Here is a 19,396-nt window from a genome sequence, read left to right as displayed (position 1 = left end):
GTGGACCAAAAATGGGCATTTTTGCCTCTGGTTATTTTCTTTTAACTGCCTACCAAATAAAATGATGTACTACAGTACTCTATTGTAGAATAATTTTAACCATGAAGGTACAGTAATTCTGAAAGAGAGTGTCATTCAGGGCAATCTTTAATGGTCCATTTCAGCTAGAATCATTTGAACACCTTTCAAAGGCAAAAACTAATTCCATATTGGAAAAAAAAAAGATGTCCCTTAAAATGAACAGTTCAAGAATCGAAAAGTAAAGAGCTCAGCCAGACAGCAAAAGAAATACATGGAATTTGCTCTTACCCCATATTGCCATAAAGATTGCAAAAAACACAGTCCCTCCATTATCAAAGAGATGGGTCACCTGCAAGGAAGAAAGAGAAAATTTCTATAACTCTTCTCAAGAGACTGAAACATAACCTTGACTTCGAACGGGACAGAGGGACAGTCAGGTCCTAAGGCACACAACATTATTTTAAAAAACATAGGCACAAGTACAGTACCAGAAAATATACTGTTTCATTATGCTTAATAAGGAACAATTTAAATCTATTGTCTCTATCAGTTAAAAATAATTTGATCAGAGCCATTGCTGTTTATTTGCCTATGCTGTGAGTAAGAAGTGAAAAAAAGTACTAAGCGCTGACATTATCTAATTCATGAAATGCAAATTCATGAGATATTTCACTTTATTTTATTGCCTTGCATCTCTTTGAATGCAAAATAAAACATTTTAAAATACATTATGTGAATTTCAAATATAAGACACTTTCTGATATGACACTTCTCTGAAAATGGTCATATCAAAAAGGACTCATCTATAGCTGTAATATCTAACCAGCACTGTGTTTGTCTATGAGACACCATGATAAAGACTTACAGTATTTGAAAAAAAAGTTACCTAGGAAATCCTGGGAAGGGCACATTCTAAGACATAAACATTGAAATTAATTTGGAAAACAAGACCTGAGGCACACAAAAGCAATAAGCTTCTGATAGGAACTATAATGGTATTAAGGCCAGATACTGTGTGCATTATACAGAAGAATGTGTTCTTAATCACTTTAAAGGTTAAAGCAGTGCATCAAGTTTACATTGTTCATGGCTATTTTGTCTATTCTCATTCTAAATGAGCTGTTATTTAGAAGCTATTGCCTGAAAACTACTGTTTGTGAAATCAAAAATATTCTTAACATGCTCGTTTCATCTCCAATCTCTAATAAGGGTAGATATCCACCTAACTAATTTAATGACCTGCTGATCCTATATGTCTACATTTCTCACAATTATTAAGTATATTTCTATTTGCATATAAAACTATGTTTAGCCTTTATAGTATACAATATGTGAATCAGGTCGCACTGTTGTTTCTGATTAAAAAATTATCATGACATATTAATAAATAATGATTTGCATCTCTATTTGTGTGTTTGTAGTAAAAATCCTGGCATTTCAAACGTATTCATGCCATATTCAGCCCATATTCAGTTATTAGCTGAACTGTGTAAGATGCATTTTCAATACATTTCTTTAAAACTATTTTGTATTTTATTAATATGCACAAATAAAGAAAGGATAAATTCTGAACAAGTAAAGACATCAAATTAAAGGTATGAAATTGCTTCTGAGTAACATTCTTCAGGAGTAAATGCTTGCAGCCTGTAACGCCTCTAGAAACCAATATTGACAATCCTGAGTTAATCTAATGATGTTTAGTACCCAATTCCTAATACTCTACTCACTTGATTAAAAACTAATGTCCTGCTTACAGTGTAATTTCTTCCAACAGTTTAACTACAGTTTGATTAGCTTTCATAAACTTGTTTCCTATACAAGCTGATCTACGTAGCCACTAGGGGGCAGACTAATCAATGACCTGGTTTTACTGTATAGTCTTTCTGATTCACAAGGCAGACAAAGCTGTTCCTGAATTAAGGCAAAACAAATGGACAGAGAAATAGAAAGCAGTACAGGTGTGTGTGTGTGTGTGTGTGTGCATTCTGAGTATGTGGTGAAGAGAACGCTAGCAATAAATGAGAAATAAATAAAATGGCAACAAGGAAATTGCTAACATAAATCACAATGATTTAGGACAGACCAGATGCAGTTTCAGGAGTATTTAATGTTATTAACACCAGGGCTGTTCAAAGCATTGCACATCCACATTCTGAGAGTCTGCTCTATCCCACTCACATGTAAAATTATAATCAAAACAGTATCTCACGGTCTTGTACCTTGAAATTTAAAATAGCAATGTGGATTTTCATGGGGAAACAGAAACAAAATGACGAGTCAGTGGCAAGGAGCCACCTATATCCCTAGTACTGCCTCCTTAAGAGCAGTAGTGACTTGGCATAAAATAAGACTAAATAAATTGGTTGCTTGCTGCAATCAAACCAGATAAAACTGCACTTTACATATGAGACAGTTAAAACATTAGCTGACAAAATTATTTGTTACTATAAAGGATTCACACGTCTTATACTGAGCTGTGCAATATCAAATGAAATGTGTCTTACTTAAGCCACCTCTGACCATTACAAAATCAAGTAATTTTAGTAGGCCACAATGCAGAGATGAATAACCACTTTACTTCTGTTTTGTGTTATTAAGATCAAAAGAAACCTTTGTGAATGTCTTACTAATTAATTTTATGTGAGTAATAGATGTATCTTTACAGTACCTTAAATAAAGCACTACTTGATTTTCACTTTAAATACTTAACAAAGAACCCTATGCATCCATTTATTGGGCAAAATTGTAATGCAGTGGTTATCACTACAGCTTTAAGGATTTAGTGTCCTGGGCCAATTGGATTTTTCTGTGGATGTTATTCTTCCAAAGTCTGCGTGGGTTTTCCACTGGGTACTCTACTTCTACTCCTCTGTACCAAAAGACATGCAGGTTATGATAATAATACTAATATTAATACTACTACTACTAATAATAATACATTTTATTATATAGCACCTTTGAAAGCCTAAAGTGCTTAAAGGTTGATTAGTAAATCCAAAATGGCCCCATTATAAGGGCAAGTGTGGGTGTGTGTTTCAGAAACCCCTGCAATCTACTGGCACCCTGGCCCTGGCCTTTTCCTCCCTTGTGTCTAGTGCTGCCAGGGCAGGTTTCCGCTCCTGCGAGCCTATAATACATTAAGTAAGCTGGAGAATGCCAGAGTGGCATTTGTCTATCCATTATCCAACCTCCTTAATTCACTTCAGAGTTGCTGTGTCTGGACCCTATCCAGGAAGGACATTGTTCAAGACAGTAACCATCCCTGGATCTGTGCAGAGTCAATTCAAACACACAGTAATACTTATCCATACCATCCAATTAAAAATGATCAATTACCCTAACATGTATATGCTGGGATGTGGGAGGAAAATCCAAAAATACACAGGGAAACTATGTACACTCCTTACAAACATTCACTGGATGAGGAGTTGAAATCAGTTTCTCAACACTGTAAGACAGCAGCAATAACTACTCCACCACTGTGCCACCTGCTAACATAAACTTAATTTCTATAATGCTGCAGATTGACTTAATTTTTTAATACTGAAGCATAAAAAGAGAAAAATCAGTGAAACTCAGTGGGTATCACTTGGGTGGGATTCCCTTTGGGATGACATTTGTGTGTTAAAGGCATAAAAGACAAAGAACATATTTTAGTATCTGGAGGGGCCTACCTTTGCATAAACGCAGCTGTCGCTAAGTTTCCAAGAGGAGCAGTTCTTTTCACACATTGGACACATAATGGTGTCATTGGCATCACAAATCTCCCTGCTTCATTATCAAGTAAAACAGAAAGAAATGAGCATTACAAGACATTGGCCAGAAAACAGATCACAAGGACAGTGTGGCAGCATAATTTCCTCAAAAAGAAATAAAGAGAGAAAAAATAGTTCCATGGGGCATGTTACACATTCAACTGAATAGCCATATGACATTAAAAGAATGAGTAAACAAGTAAATAATGTTACAGCCATCATTGAATTACTGTTGAATGTATGAATTGCGACCCACAGATCTGTCATTTGTGCTACCACTGCTCGTGCTTCTTGTAACCTTTACTTATTGGCATTACAATAGAAGCTGTTCTACTTTGATTTGGTGAAAATCACCAGAGCAAACATACTGTACAAAATGATGGACATTAACAACTTTTCCCAACAGCCCTCAAACAAAAACCTTTAGACATATACAAAGAGAGTTCATAGGACTTTAAGGTCAAGATGTTAAGTTCATGCATCTCACATCTCTGTTTATAAAATCTTGCAATTCTAGTCTTGATAAACCTGTCTTTGACTCTCACTTATTACTGGATATAAACTCAGCAGCAAATGAATTTTGATAACACAGATCATCATTTCACAATGTACCTGTATCTTTTAAAAATACAGTTCTGCAAAGAGGGTTCACTCAACATTGACAGCAAACAGACTTTTTTAATTTCAAAAAGGTTAACACTAAAAAATACCTCCCACATCCACCTACACAAACATTATTATAAAACAGACCACTTTAGAGTTTCCATTTTCCTTAACTCTTTACTCCAGCTAATGTCCAGGTTATTTTTTAAATAAATCAGCACTTATTATAGATTCTTGTAATTAGTGATTTTTGTTTTTGAGCAATGCAGGAGAATTAGGTCAGCTTTGCAGTTTAAGGAAATACAAATCAGCAACTTTATAAAGAAATCAGAAACAGACAGCTGACAATATCATATCAGTCATCAGGCAATGAAGGAATGAAAAAAATCAACCAATAAACCATTTTGCATAAAGGATGCAAATGCATCATGCATGGAATAAATGTCAGAATGATCAGATATAACTGGGCTACCATTCTTGTTGTGCAATCACAAAACCTAAAGTATGGTGGCACAGTGGTTAGATCTCCTGACTATCAGTTCCATGATCCTGCATTCAATTTCAGGCCTAGTTACAATATGTGTGGAATTTGTTCTTACTCTGAGCACATCTGTATCCATCTAAAGACATGTATTTTAGGTTAAGTTTTGACTGACAATTGGCCTGGCATGATTATTGTGAATGTGAGAGTCCTTTTGAGTTTATTCCTTTCAGAGGATCCTGTCCAAGTTGGTTGCTGCAAGGAGAGGCACCAGCTTTCCATTACCCTGAAAAGAAAGAGCAAGTATGGAAAATAAAATGTGTATAACATGGAAAATGTTTGCAAATTCTACTTTCAGAGTTAGTTCCATCCATATTATCATTTTCAATCTCCATGTGAGCTGCAGTAGCAATGACCTGAGGGCATATCCCAGACTACCCTTCTCTATAATCTGCAAGCAGATCTTCCAAAAGCAACAGAGAAAAGTAGTTTCTCCCTGTTTGATCTGGACTATCCTCCATTATCTTCTAGATATTATCATCACTAGATGTGTAACCAGAACTACTGTGAGTTGGCAACAAAACAAGGAGATGATAAGGGTGCTGAAAGCTACAGTCAGGAACTAGCCAAAGTCAAAACCACAAAAACAGTAAGGACCAAGCAAACAAAATCAAAGGGGCAAAGCAAATTTAAGCATCATAAACAGAACAAGGTCGAAGCCAAGCACAAAAAAATGAACACTAGGGAGCAGTTGAGAAGGAAACTATTGTTAAGATTTAGAAGCATTTTGGGATATCCACTGATAGATACTGAACTTGTCACATACCTATACCATACATATTTATAGCAGAAGTACTGATGACGTCACTAAATCACAGATCCTGTGACAACGTGATGACGCATGGCCAACATGGCATTACTTAAACAAATAAAACAAGAGTGTAGTGAAAAACAACACCCTTAAAATGAAAACAAAAGAAAAAAAAACTAATGCTAAAAATTAAATCCCCACATATAAAAAACCAAAACCAGACAAAACACATGTATATAAGTGGCTACATACTACACTAGGAAGCCAAATATGAAAAACCTTCAAAAAACTAGTCTTGAGGTCCTTTTCACCAGGGGTCTGATGTATAAATGGTGCGTATGCACAAAAATGTTGTGTACGCCCGTTTCCACACTCACATTGCGATGTATAAAAACTAAACTTGGTGTAAAGCCATGCACAATTACATGCCAGCTCAATCCCTTGCGTATGCAAGTTCTCTGCTCGGTTTTTCAAACTGGTGGCACCCAGTGTCAAAGCAGTGCTACTGTTCCTGTGTGGTTTGCCTTTCTTTTTTCGATCTGCATCCCTGATGTGGCTTTACCAAATACAGTACACTGAAATTAACTGCATATTGTTTATTAGTTTAAGGCATCTGATTGTAATCAACCCGTAACTATATAATGGTACACAAAATGGCCAAATTATTCCAAACACCATTGCTGCTTTAGTGTTGTCACTCTTAGTGCACCACTCAAGAGTATTTAACCCACTGTATCTGAGTGTGGAATCACAGCTCTACAGGAGCTGATCGGATAAAGCACCTACCACACGCTGCCTCAGCCATGTGCACAGTCTATTTGAACTTCTCCCATAAAGTGGGGCAAACACTTCAGAGCCTTTCCTGTAGGGACCTCACGGTTCAGAAACAGTTTCATCCAAAGAGCTCTAAACGCACTAAAACAGTCCATCAAGTGCTACTGTTAGAACTGTTTGTACTTATGAGTACAATCACCTCACTGTAAACTTGCACTACAGTTATAATATTGCACAACCTGAGCCACTTTATAAAGTGCATATTTACATATGATGACGACTGGCTTCTACGTCGGTATCTTATTGGAGCTCTTGATATCATTTTTAAGATGAAATGCAGTAAAGTATGTATATTACATTATACAGATAAATTTTTAACTTCATTTAAATAATGTGTATTGTTAATAATTAAACATGTGAGTACACGGTGGCGCAGCGGTAGTGACGAGCTGGTGCCCTGTTCAGGGATGATTGTTCCTGCCTTGCGCTGTATGCTTAAACCAAGAAATACTACATTTTTCCTTGCCTCTACTTGGTATTCGCAGACCAATTAACAGTAACTATGTAATCCAACAACAAATTCTTTAGAATCCTCTGAGAAACTGGTGTATCCAAAAAAAACTAGCACACAAAAGATGAATAACCATATTCCACACATTTAGTGACCAGGCTAGCAGTTAAAACTGGAGTCTGGAGATAGGAAGCAGTAGGACTAAAGCCTTTTCCACTATGCCACCATTATACAGTATATTTATGAATATTATTTATAAGTCTATTTGACAAATCATTTTATTACAAACAAGAAGAAAATTCTACACTTCATTTGCTCTATTTGAGTTTAAAAGCTACAACGAAAATAGGAATATAATTTAGTGTATACATGTAGATAGTCCTTTAAATGTGTGGGACAAGCAGCCTCTTACCTGACCTGACTAGAGTCCATTGTGAATAAGCCATAAAGAAAAACAAACAGGCCAACAAGGGCAGCAGGAATCAGCATCCCAGTATACCAACCAAGCCAAGCAAAGTATAGGCCAATCTTCTCTCCAAAGTATCTTCTTCAAAGGAATGAAAAAACACTGATTACAAAATGTAGCATGGTAATGCAAAAGCAGACATTGGTAAATGTATCACACATAGTTTAACAGCATAATAGATAGTTCCTTTCTCTCATTGTTTGAATGCCTTATCAGTTTTTGCCACATGGCCTTCATAAACTCTGAACAATACAACTATGGTGTGGATCATATTTCAAGAAATGTAATATTGCTACTAGCTCAGTGTTTTGATCCTCAATTATTGCTTGTTAACAGACTTTTAAACAAACAGAAGAAAATGGTCTCACCTGATTAAATCTAAAGGCTGATACTTGTACCACATACCCCATCGTGCCCATCTCTCATACAACAGATGTCGGTGGTTCTGAGCACCATGTGTTTTGATTGGATGTCTACTTTTATAGCTGCCCTGGTGACACAAAAATATATTAGCCCCAAAAAACCATGTTGGTGAAGGATGAAAAAGAAGCAATGGGTCTTGGCACAGAGTAACAACACTTGTAAGCTGATAGTGATGTTAGTTACTCCCAGAATCGTAGCAGGATGTGCATGGCATGCAACAATGTGCACAGCACAATGTCAGTATAAGTTATTGAATTTTAGAAATTCGTGACCTCGAAAATATATGACAAGTAAAGATTTTTTTTAAAGCTGAGACAATTAGATTGGAGCTGATATATGGGACTCTCCCAATTAAAATGGGATATTTACTCAATTCATAGTTTAGCGGCTAGGTTTCAAATAGCTTAAAATGGAGCAGAATATGCAAGAACCACAGAAGTACAACATTTGTGCAAAGAGCTTGGGGGTAATACTTCTCACAGTGATAAGGCCTGAGTAACCTGCAAGTGCAATTCAAAGGAAGTCAGCTGTATTTGCTAAAAACGACTTATATTACTAAGTATTTATAATTCAAATTGCTTGTTTCCCATGTATTGCATACTAAGTAATGCATATGTACTGTATGTATATTAGTAATCTTGAAAGCTTCTTCATGTACTTTAACAGCTAGCAGTAGTATTATTATTTACAGTACTTATTTGGCTGATACCATTATCCAAAGTGACTTGAAACATCTGAGATACAACTGGTTACATTTCTTGGAACACAGGCAGGTGAAATGACTTTTCATGGTCATACAGAGTCAGTAGCAGGATTTCAACCCACAACTTCAGGGTTTCAAGTCCAAAACCTTAGCTACTAAACCACACTGTACCCTATGCAATAAAAGATGTAAACCTATTTCCATAATTTGTTAAACCCATGGAGAAACAAGATTTTTCATGTTAATTTAATGTTTTCTTGTTTTTCACCCAAATTATAGTTAAACAGAAAATATATGTTTGGAGACATTAATGTCAATGAATTTGTTTTTTATTTTTTGCCATAATTTTTTTAAGTTTATATATATTACAGGTAATTAATATTGTGGTTTTTTTTCTGTAAAACGCATTAATCAGCATTCCATAAATAAAATTCATTATACAAATGTATTATTATATTAAATTGTTTAGAATTTGGATTTAGCATAGATTGTTGACGCTGACATGATGATCTTAATTTCCCCATGTAGAAAAGATAAACAAGGATTTGATCCTGACAAACTTGAACATGTAGGGATGTTCAAAAGAGACAACCTGAATGCCATGCAAGACATTATTCTGCATACCTCATGTGGTGGAAAAGCAGCTTCATAGGTTCCATTACCCAGCAACCGGTTGATTCCTAATTAAAATAAATAATAATTATATATACAGAGAGAGACAGAGGCTGAATGAAAGAGAGATTACTTTAATTACATCCAAATCATGTCATTGATACTTAACTTTTACAGTACACTTACCCATTTTTGATTTACCATCTTCATATTTAGTTCTCTGTAGCACATGGTGGACAATTCGACTCCTTGTTGAATTACTAAAAAATGTTTCTTTATTGTTGATAGTGAAGCTAAACAGAAGCAAAAATATAAAACAAACAAGACATTTTAATATGTGTTGACACATTTTAAATATTTTAAATAACACTGATGTACAGTAAAATACTGCATAGCATTCTCCATAATGTAACTGTTAAGAAATTACACAGTCCCTCACTGTTTCATGTCTTAACATGAACAGACAGGCCTTGAACACAGCTGAACTTGAAGAAATTCTTTCCACTCAACTAAGTAAGTGGTCTTCTGCCTTCTACTGCAACTGTAAGGGTATCATATTACAGTAACCAGCCTTGACCTTAATGAAAATCAGACTTTTCCTGATGAATGCTCTTTCATTAAAATCAGTACACTGGGAGCCAAGCTGTTTCATGCAGAAAGATTGATAGAAAGAAATAATGATGACAGCAGGTGTTATTTGAATTTTATATACCGGTAAATGTACCTAATAATAAGGAGCACACAATATTATAGCACATAGCACTTAAAAAAGATTTAGTGCCATGCTTGGGACAAACTGAAAAGATCATTTTCTTAGCTGGCATGAAAGCACATTGGAATTACTTAGGAGAGGCTGGAAATAACTGCTGCACCCCTCACTGTAAAAAATACTAACAGAGAATGCAGCAAAATGTGAAAGATGTATATAATAGGAGATAATAAAATAAAATGTGAGAACTGAAAACTGTGTACCATTTAATGCAACTGAAAATGTAAACCTGCACATGATTCAAACTGTAAGTATTAATAACTTAATTTAGGTAGATATTGATATACAGCACAGGGCTTAGCAAAAATAGGGCTGCATTTTCATTGTTTTATACATCAGTAAATAGAAACAATGATTATTGTATTACATATTTTTCATCTTCAGTGTTCTTATCAGTGCTACCGCTACTGTGATCACTACTGTGATTGCTAACAAACGTGTTTAGCTGCAAAAATGTGTTTGGCTGTGAGATATCAGTGAAACAGCATTCTTTAACAACCCCTGCCTTGTTAGACATGCATGAACATAGAGCTATAAAGCCAGCCAAACATATAATTGAACATACAGTAGGAACTTTCCCAGCAAAAATGTAAAGGGGGACCAACTGCTTCCCATCTGCTAATTACGACATGGTACCACTACCTATATCACCAATTTCAAAGGAGTGTGTGTTCAGTTTATTGCTAACCCTCAACTGGCCTGGTGTACATTAGTGTGGGCATGTTAATGAACATCTCACGACAGACAGACACTCCAGTCAGGACTGGTTTTAACTTTGTGCCTGATGCTGCCAAGATATGCTCCATCTACCCTCAATGTTGACATCTGATGAATTATTGAATTGGAAAGTGGGGTATATGGTTATACTGTTATTTTATTATTTGAACTATGATTACTTTAGTGCATTTTCTTCAAAGAAAATAGATTTATAAAGTGATTGGCTTAGAAGGTGTTATCTCTTCAAACTTTTCAAAGACTTATTTTAATAAGCCATTCGGCTACAGACCAAAGAATGATTTAGAGTAAATGCATGTATTAATGAAGAGTGTTATGTAAATTATTTATAAAACAGACCTCTGCCCTTTTGACCATTCTGAACATTTTGTATCAGAATGCTGTGATGCATGCTCCTTCTTCAAACATTTGCTGAAGAGATAAAAAAAGACACAATGGACAAGTTTTCTCCTGCCTGGTTTCTGACTCAAAGAGGTTTTTATCAAACTTGTCCTACTAAAGGATATGTTTCTCTCTTTAATTAATATGTTAATTTCTACCACAATTCCTTTCATGATTTTAAACACTTTAATTGTGTCACTATCTCCCCTTTCTTAAACTGAAAAGGCTCAACCCCTTCAGTCTTTCCTCATAGCTCATACCTCTCAGCATCAGCATCAGACAATGTGGTTTTCTCTGGAATTTCTCTAGTGCTAATGAAGACCTCACTAATTAATTACAAATCTTAAGTATAACCTCTCTTGACCTGTATAGTCACACAACCTGCTATATAGCCTACCATTCTTGAACTTTTCTGTACACTGTCAACATTTAAAAAATGACAAGTCCACTACAACTACTTGATTCTTTTCATAAAGGACACTTTCAAGTTTCAAACTTTCCATTCTGTATTCAAATCTAACATTTCTGCTTCCTATGACTAGGAAAGTCTAATAAATCAAAATTTAGTCCCTCTGCACCCAGGTTACCAATTCTGACACTGATCAAGATTATATAGAAGGGATGTGATTTATTATAGATTGCATTCCCTTCATTGCTGGTTAGAGAACTTGTTTGAAAATAAAAGCATAGCCTCTGTAAATAATTGTAATGATTTATGGGAAAGGTCTGGATTTTTCAAGAGAGATGGTTTTCATCATAACAGGAGGTGATCTTTTGTTTTATCTCAAAATATGGCAGAAAAACTGCCTTGCTAACTGGTCATAGCACCATCCAGACCACAGTCTTGAGATCCGAAATCGCAGGCTGTTGTTTTTCCCACCAGTTTCTATCCTGTAGATGTTACCCAGAATTCCTGATGTGGGGAATCTTATGAATTTTGTCTTGAAGCAAAATCTAAATCACCAGGGGCCTCATGTATAAACGGTGCGTACGCACAGAAATGTTGCGTACGAACGTTTCCACGCTCAAATCGCGATGTATAAAACCTAAACTTGGCGTAAAGCAACGCACATTTCCACTGTAACTCATACCGTGGCGTACGCAATTTCTCCGCTCGGTTTTGCAGACTGGCGGCACCCAGCGTCAAAGCAGTGCTATTGTTCCTGTGTGGTCACCCTTTCTTTCTTAGCTCCACATTCTTGACGCGGCTTCATAAATACACTGAAACTAACGGCATATTGTTTATTAGTGTAATGCATCCGATTGTAATTAACCTGCAGCAATATAATGGTCCAGGAAATAGCCATAGTATTCCAAATACCATAACTGCTTTAGCATTGTAACTCTCACTGCATCTTCTTCTTCTTTCAGCTGCTCCCATTAGGTGTTGCCACAGCAGATCATCTTTTTCCATATTACTCTCACTGCACCACTCGGAGTATTTATATCACTGTATCTGAGTGGGGAATCACAGCAGCAGCTGATTGGAAAGAGAATTATCGGTACACAGCATGAAGCAGACGCTGCCTGGGCCAAGGCAAAACGCTTCAGAGACTTCCCTGTACGGACTTCACGGTTTAGAAAAAGTTTCATCCCAAGAACTATAAACGCACTCAATCAGTCCATCAAGTGCTCCTTGTAGAACTGTTTGGACTTATAAGTACAATCACCTCATTGTAAACTTGCACTACAGTTATAATATTGCACAACCTGCGCCACTTTATGAAGCGCGTATTTACATATGATGACGATATCATTTTTAAGATGAAATGCAGCAAAATGTGTTGATTATATTATACAGATAAAACTTTAACTTCATTTAAATAATCTTTATTGCTAATAATTAAACATGTGAGGACACGGTGTCGCAGCGCTAGCTAGTTCAGGGATTGTTCCTGCATTGCGTTGTATTCTTGCTGGTGCTGACGCGACACTGGAAGGATAGACGGATATAATAATTAAACATGTACTACGAAGATATTTCAACGTTCCTTAAAAGTTTTGAAGAATCGGCGTTTTAAGCTTATAGATGGCTTCACGTCTATATAGCTGATTGTGTGGCGATTGGGTTTTTGGAGAAAGAAAAGTAAGGACAGGAATTGGAGGTTAGTACATTTGAAAGAGACAGTACTTCTGTAATAAATTATTTCATCGAAGGTCGCGCATGGCGCCGCAAGCCTCTTGCGTGAGACATGAACAAGCACTGCGCCACCGTGTTCCCATGTTTAATAACATGCTTTCATTCCTATCATCATGAAAAAGATATCACGTATACATCTCAGTATTTTAATTATTCAGAGAGCTGTAATATCACGAATGAAATGGATTATGTGTCCTGTCGGAGAAAGAGAAAGCCCGTTTAAGAAGCAGGTAGTGATTCACACATGTAGAGCACATAGAAGATCAAATACAGAACAAAGCATTTAATGTGCCACTTTAGTTACAATGGGATTTGAGAATCTAGTAAATTAAACAATGTTAAGATGAAGTTTATGATGTTCTACTTTAATCGCAAAATAAACTACGTGATTAAAGTGGAAATTTCAAGATTAAAGTTGACATTTCGTGCTTTTTTTCCCCACTGTGTGCCTATTTTTTTTTGTCTGTACCCTAATAAGCTTTCATATGACACTCAGACGGTGGGCTACGACTCACCTTTTCACGGCGACTTTGATATGTGATTTCTTTTTTTATTTCGGGCACTGTGCGACTTTGTGAACTTGAGCCTTCGATTTTCTCCGACACTCTGTCACTCGATCAACTTCCTTTTGTTGATTATACCACTGTTTAAACCAACAAATAGTACGTTTTTCTTTGCCTCCACTTGGTATTCGCTGAAATGCTTATATTTCCCCCCATGCTTTTCCCATTGTCTTTTCACAGAAGGCTATTTACATTGATTTGCATATTCAAAGAGGCATAATTCTGGGAGGAGTTGGGGCAGGACAGAAGGAGCGTGCACGTACATTACTTTTCATGCTGATCGGGATTTATGTAGTGGAAGAACGTGAAAGTTTGTGTATGTACAGATTCCTGCATCTGGATTTTTCTGTGCGTACGCACATTCCCGCTTTTGTGCTTACACCATGTTATAGTGTGAGTTCTACACACGGCGTTATACATGAGGCCCCAGATTACCAAAGAATAAACAACATAATGAAACCAAGAGTTAAAATCAGGGTACCTGTATTAGTATTTTAATCCATCCATCCATTTTCCAACCCGCTGAATCCGAACACAGGGTCACAGGGGTCTGCTGGAGCCAATCCCAGCCAACACAGGGCACAAGGCAGGAACCAGTCCCGGGCGGATGTACAATTTAAACAGATTTTTATTTTCATGGGAATTGTTACATATGCATAATTATTTTACATTACAGCGAGTAATTAACCATATTAAAAAAGAATAAAACGTAATAATCTGAAAGTGAATTATGTTTCATGTTGCGTTAAGAGTATTTGTTGCGTAATACAATTTTGTTCTGTTTGGCTTTGAAATGAACACTCAAATACTTTTTAAACTTACACTTTTCCTGTAAAACTTCAGTAAAAACAATTTTTTGAATTACATTTTCATCAATATCGCATTGAATTTTGATTCTGTGTTTGGACTTTCATCGTGACAACGCAACGTACAACTGCCCATGATTGAATTTTGTTTCTTTCTCTCTATTAAATAAAATTACTTTTTCGAATGTTTGGCTCTGAGATTTGTTAATTGTCTTTGCAAAAGCTATTCTAATGGGAAACTGTTAACATTTTAATACAAATGGCATATCAAGATCTACTACATTACCTTTCTTGGAAACATTCTTCTTTTTACAGTAATTTGTGTGGTGGAAGACTGGATGGTGTTAACAGTTGTAGATATTCTTTGGGATATTGTAAGTTGATGTTTTCATCTTCCGCACAATCGCCATCAACTGTTTTAGCACAGTCTATTGATACGCATTTAACCAATTTCCCGTGTAACCGATCAACATTTTTGTCATTAATTCATTTGACTTCATCGTTTCTCGGTGCTAGGATTGCCCGTGTACTCATTTTTCTGTTGATAACCCTTCGTGATGAAATTCTTCAATATAATTTGGACATAATACGTCTTCTTTAATTGTGAACTTAAAGTGAGGAAAATGATAAAATTTATAATAGTTGAGAGCAGAAACTGTCTGTCAAAAGCATTCACATGAACGAGAGGTGAGATTACCGTGTGTGTGGTTGCATACAGTTAAGAGGAGGGCTTGAATTGAAAAAATCTCATGGCCAAAGTCTCATCTTGCGGGACTTGAAAGAATCTTCCAAAAAGTATCATCTTGTTGCAGGAATCTTTTATATAATAAAGAGATTTACATTGTTTGTGCACTCATATTACGTATTTATACAGATTCCAGCAAGTTTACAGACCACCAGGGCCATAATCATTGTTCTTGACTTGATTTGGCAGCCTTTTATTTGATTTAGTTATAAAATATGATCATGCAGTGTTGATAAGGGATATTTTTTATAAACATTGATGTGGAAACTGACACTTTTAACAAATGTATGTATTTTTTAAATTCAGTAGGGTTTTCTCAGATAGTCAATGGTCTGACTCAGTCATAACCACACATTAGATTTAATTATTACAGAGCTGAAATTCAAAATTAAAAAATTACTCCATTAAATGAAGTTATTTCTGATAACTGCTTAATTATGTTTGACTTCTTTTTGCACTTACCAATACATTCTCAGAATAAAACTAGAACAGTGTGGTATCTAAATTCTGCATCAAAAATAGTAGATAATTTGAGAAACATAAAAATAATTGTGGAAAACAATTTAGATTGGCTAAAAACAAATTATAATGTGACTATAAAAAAGCTTTGGAAACAGTAGCTCCCATTAAAACAAAAGCAAAAAGAAACTCACCCTGGTTTAATAAAAGTACTCAAGCTATTAAATTAGAATGTTGAAAAGTGGAGTGTAGATGGAAGGCAACAAAGATGCAAAGCTACTGAACTGCATGGATGAAGAATGTTAAAAAGTATAAAAAAGCTCTCTTTATAGCCTGCTCCGACTATTATTCTAGATTAATGGATAACAATAGTAATAATCCTCGTGAACTGTACAGAACAGTGGCTAATATAACAAATGGTAGTTCTGAACTACAATGGAAAATAACTACAGACATTAACAGTACAAACCTCAGTATCACCTTAGTCCTAGACTGGCAAACACTGTCTTACACAACACCTTACCAAATTAAAATTATTAACATAATAGGAAGTTGTAACTTTAATTTCTAAAATGAAACCCAGTACTTGGTCCTTAGGCCAAGTCCCAACAAAACTAGTTAAACGTTCAATGGATGTTCTTGCAGCACCAATTCTTAGCATTATCAATAGTTCATTACTGAATGGTGCTGTTCCTGATAAACTAAAGGAGGGGGTGGGTGGCTAGTTGGTCAAGGTTTCAAGGTTTCGCTGCTGCCAACTGGCCATAGTTAAAAAATTAATTACTGGACAGATAATGTTGGTTATATTTATGTTAATCAATTTCTACATCGTTTTCTGTTTGTTTTAACAAATCTGTATCTTTATATGTAATAATTCTGTATTAGTAATTAGTATAACCTATACTTGCATATTATCTAAGTATTTGTTTATAGTACTCTTCCCCTGCACTTAGTGAAGATCACTAAAATTTGTATTGTATTATATGACTAATAACTTACATTTAATTACATTAAAGTTCATTTTACACAGCTCTGCCCAAGCCTATATGCTGTCCATGTCCCTCTGTAACAATTTACCTTATTCTCTATTATCTGCCCTTACACCTAGTTTTGTACCATCTGCAAACTTAACCATCTTGTTGTTTAAATTCCTATCCAGATTATATAATATGTCCATGCTAACGATTTCTCTTGCTTTCTCTTCACAGCCAGTGACACTCTGCAGCCCTTGCCATGTGCACTTTGAGTCAGTGCCGTCAGAAGCTTCCAGCTTGTCTATGTATTGTCTTTTAACTTCTCTGACAAAGTTCTCATGTTCATTTTAGGATTTTTTGAATCTAGCATTCTATGTTTTAATTTAGTAATTATTATTAATCCAATGTAATGGCCTGATACTGCTGCAATTGACTCTGACTCCCATGAACCCCTAATGGTTAGGGTTTTTAAAATGATTATGAATGTAGGGTTCTTGATTTACATGTCATTGGATTCCCCTGTCTGACAAATATAGCAAATGGCATGCTCTGTATGTTCATTAAAATAAAGACATTTTTATTTAGGTTTCATTAGGAATACTGTATAATAGAAGAAATGGGAGCTATAAAGTATTATTACCATCTGTTTTTTTATTTATGCTTGATACCAAACTGGTGCAAAAATAATAAAAATGCAACATTTTTCACACCTGCAACTTAGTTATTTAGGATTTTGGATGTCAGCTCAACTTATCTTTTTTCCCTGCTTGTGTGTTTTGGGAAGAGGGCCATAGAAAGGTTTGAGGGCATATGGTAAGCATTTGGCACCTTTAATGTTACCTGCAAGAATACGTGAATGCTGCTTATAATTATTTGTGATTTATTATTATATGAGTGGTTGTATTTTCATATTCAGTTGTCTATGCAATTTTTTTAAACTATACCTTTCGTTCAAAATGTTTAATGCCTTAATGCTCAATATGCTATACCTTGATATTTAAAGGAAGTTAAGTATTTTTTTAAGAGTAAGCAGACTCCCAAGAGTTTGCACACTATATTTCCATACAGGAGAGTGGCAAACCACAACACTGCTTTACTCCTTTACCCTTGAGGATCAAGAAGCTAGTTCAATAAATAATACATTATTGAGGATAACATAAACAAATTTCCATTTTTAATTACAGAAATATGGCTATAAATGACAGCAATTCATCTGGGGAACTACACAAAATAATCTTCATACCTAATAGAAATGCAGTCCTTAAATGAATAAAAATATGAACAAATCATAAAATTACTGTTGTCCTGTATAATTCTTAAAGAGCTTAATTTAGAATAAAAGTTCCTTCATGATCTTCTCAAGCAAAAATATCCTGTCAGAAGTATATTAATAGCTCAATTCACATTTGTTTACAGTCTGGAACATGTTATTTTGATTTAATGTTGTTTACATTTTTAACATTTTGGTGACAAAATCTTGTCGCTGTTTTGCATACTCCTTTTTCATGGGTACTGCTACAGTACTTTGTGTGTGTGCTTGTTGTTTTATCATGGTCATTAGTATTTTGGTGTTCTGAATGCTGCATGTTCCGGTGTCAATGATGCACACTTTGCACAATGTGTGATTTCTTGATTTTTGAGCTTTAAAACATAGCTATTTGCAGAAACCTATGTCCAAACTATAAGTAGTTAAAAGAATGACTCTGCATTACACTGTACTTGAGCAATGAAATAATTAGGAAAAAAATTATGGTATTTAAGTTTTACTTTGACTTCAATGTTGGTTTTACCCTTTCAAATTTGATGAATGAACAAATGACTCAATGGTCATTACTTAATTGTCCTTAAAAAAAAGATACGACACTTGTCCAATTTATATTTGAAGTATTACACATAGGAAGTAAAAATGTTAGGTTTGAATAAACAATGGGCGGTCTAAAAATGGAGAGTACACTTTATGAGAAGGATTTATGAGTCATAGTGTACACTAAGCTATCGGCTTCCTGACAGTGTTCAGAAGCCATTAAGAAGGCAAACAGAATATTAGTTTATATAGCACAATGTGTGGGGTACAAGTCCAAGGAGGTTATGCTCAAGCTTTATAACATCCTGGTGAGGCCTCATCTGGAGTACTGTGTGCAGTTTTGGTTTCCAGGCTACAAAAAGGACATAGCAGCACTAGAAAAGGTCCAGAGAAGAGCAACTAGCTTGATTCGAGGGCTACAGGGGATGAATTATGATGATAGAATAAAAGAGCTGAGCCTTTTCAGTTTAAACAAAAGAAGATTAAGAGATGACATGATTGAAGTGTTTAAAATTATGAAGGGAATTAGTACAGCAGATTGAGACTTATTTTAAAATGAGCTTATCAAGAACATGGGGACACAGTTGGAAACTTGCTAAGGGTAAATTTTGCACAAACATTAGGAAGTTTTTCTTTACACAAAGAACTATAGACACTTGGAATAAGCTACCAAGTAGTGTGGTAGACAGTAAGACTTCAGAGACTTTCAAAACTCGACTTAATGTTTTTTTTGGTAGCAATAAGTGGATAGGACTGGTGAGCTTTGTTGGGCTGAATGGCCTGTTCTCGTCTAGACTGTTCTAATATTCTAACACAACTTCTCATTCCTTTATACTGCCAAAACAAAAAAAAAACACACA

The 19,396-nt window shown here is 35.4% G+C and overlaps 1 protein-coding gene across 1 annotated transcript in view; it reads right to left on the bottom strand.

Annotated features, from left to right (window-relative positions):
* The window catches only part of ano3 (anoctamin 3), a 264,288-nt gene that overhangs the window by 80,483 nt on the left and 164,409 nt on the right, over positions 1–19,396 (bottom strand). Inside the window, exons 8-13 of the mRNA XM_028794215.2 lie at positions 9,347–9,453; positions 9,173–9,228; positions 7,791–7,912; positions 7,369–7,503; positions 3,696–3,792; positions 310–370 (exon numbers count right to left, since the gene is read on the bottom strand). Of these exons, the coding sequence (XP_028650048.1) occupies positions 310–370; positions 3,696–3,792; positions 7,369–7,503; positions 7,791–7,912; positions 9,173–9,228; positions 9,347–9,453 (578 nt within the window). The remainder of the gene's footprint in view (positions 1–309; positions 371–3,695; positions 3,793–7,368; positions 7,504–7,790; positions 7,913–9,172; positions 9,229–9,346; positions 9,454–19,396) is intronic.

This window comes from Erpetoichthys calabaricus, chromosome 2, assembly GCF_900747795.2.
Source record: "Erpetoichthys calabaricus chromosome 2, fErpCal1.3, whole genome shotgun sequence".
NCBI lineage: Eukaryota > Metazoa > Chordata > Cladistia > Polypteriformes > Polypteridae > Erpetoichthys > Erpetoichthys calabaricus.
The sequence above is the reverse complement of the archived record's forward strand: the minus strand, read 5'-3'. Positions and strand labels throughout refer to the sequence as shown.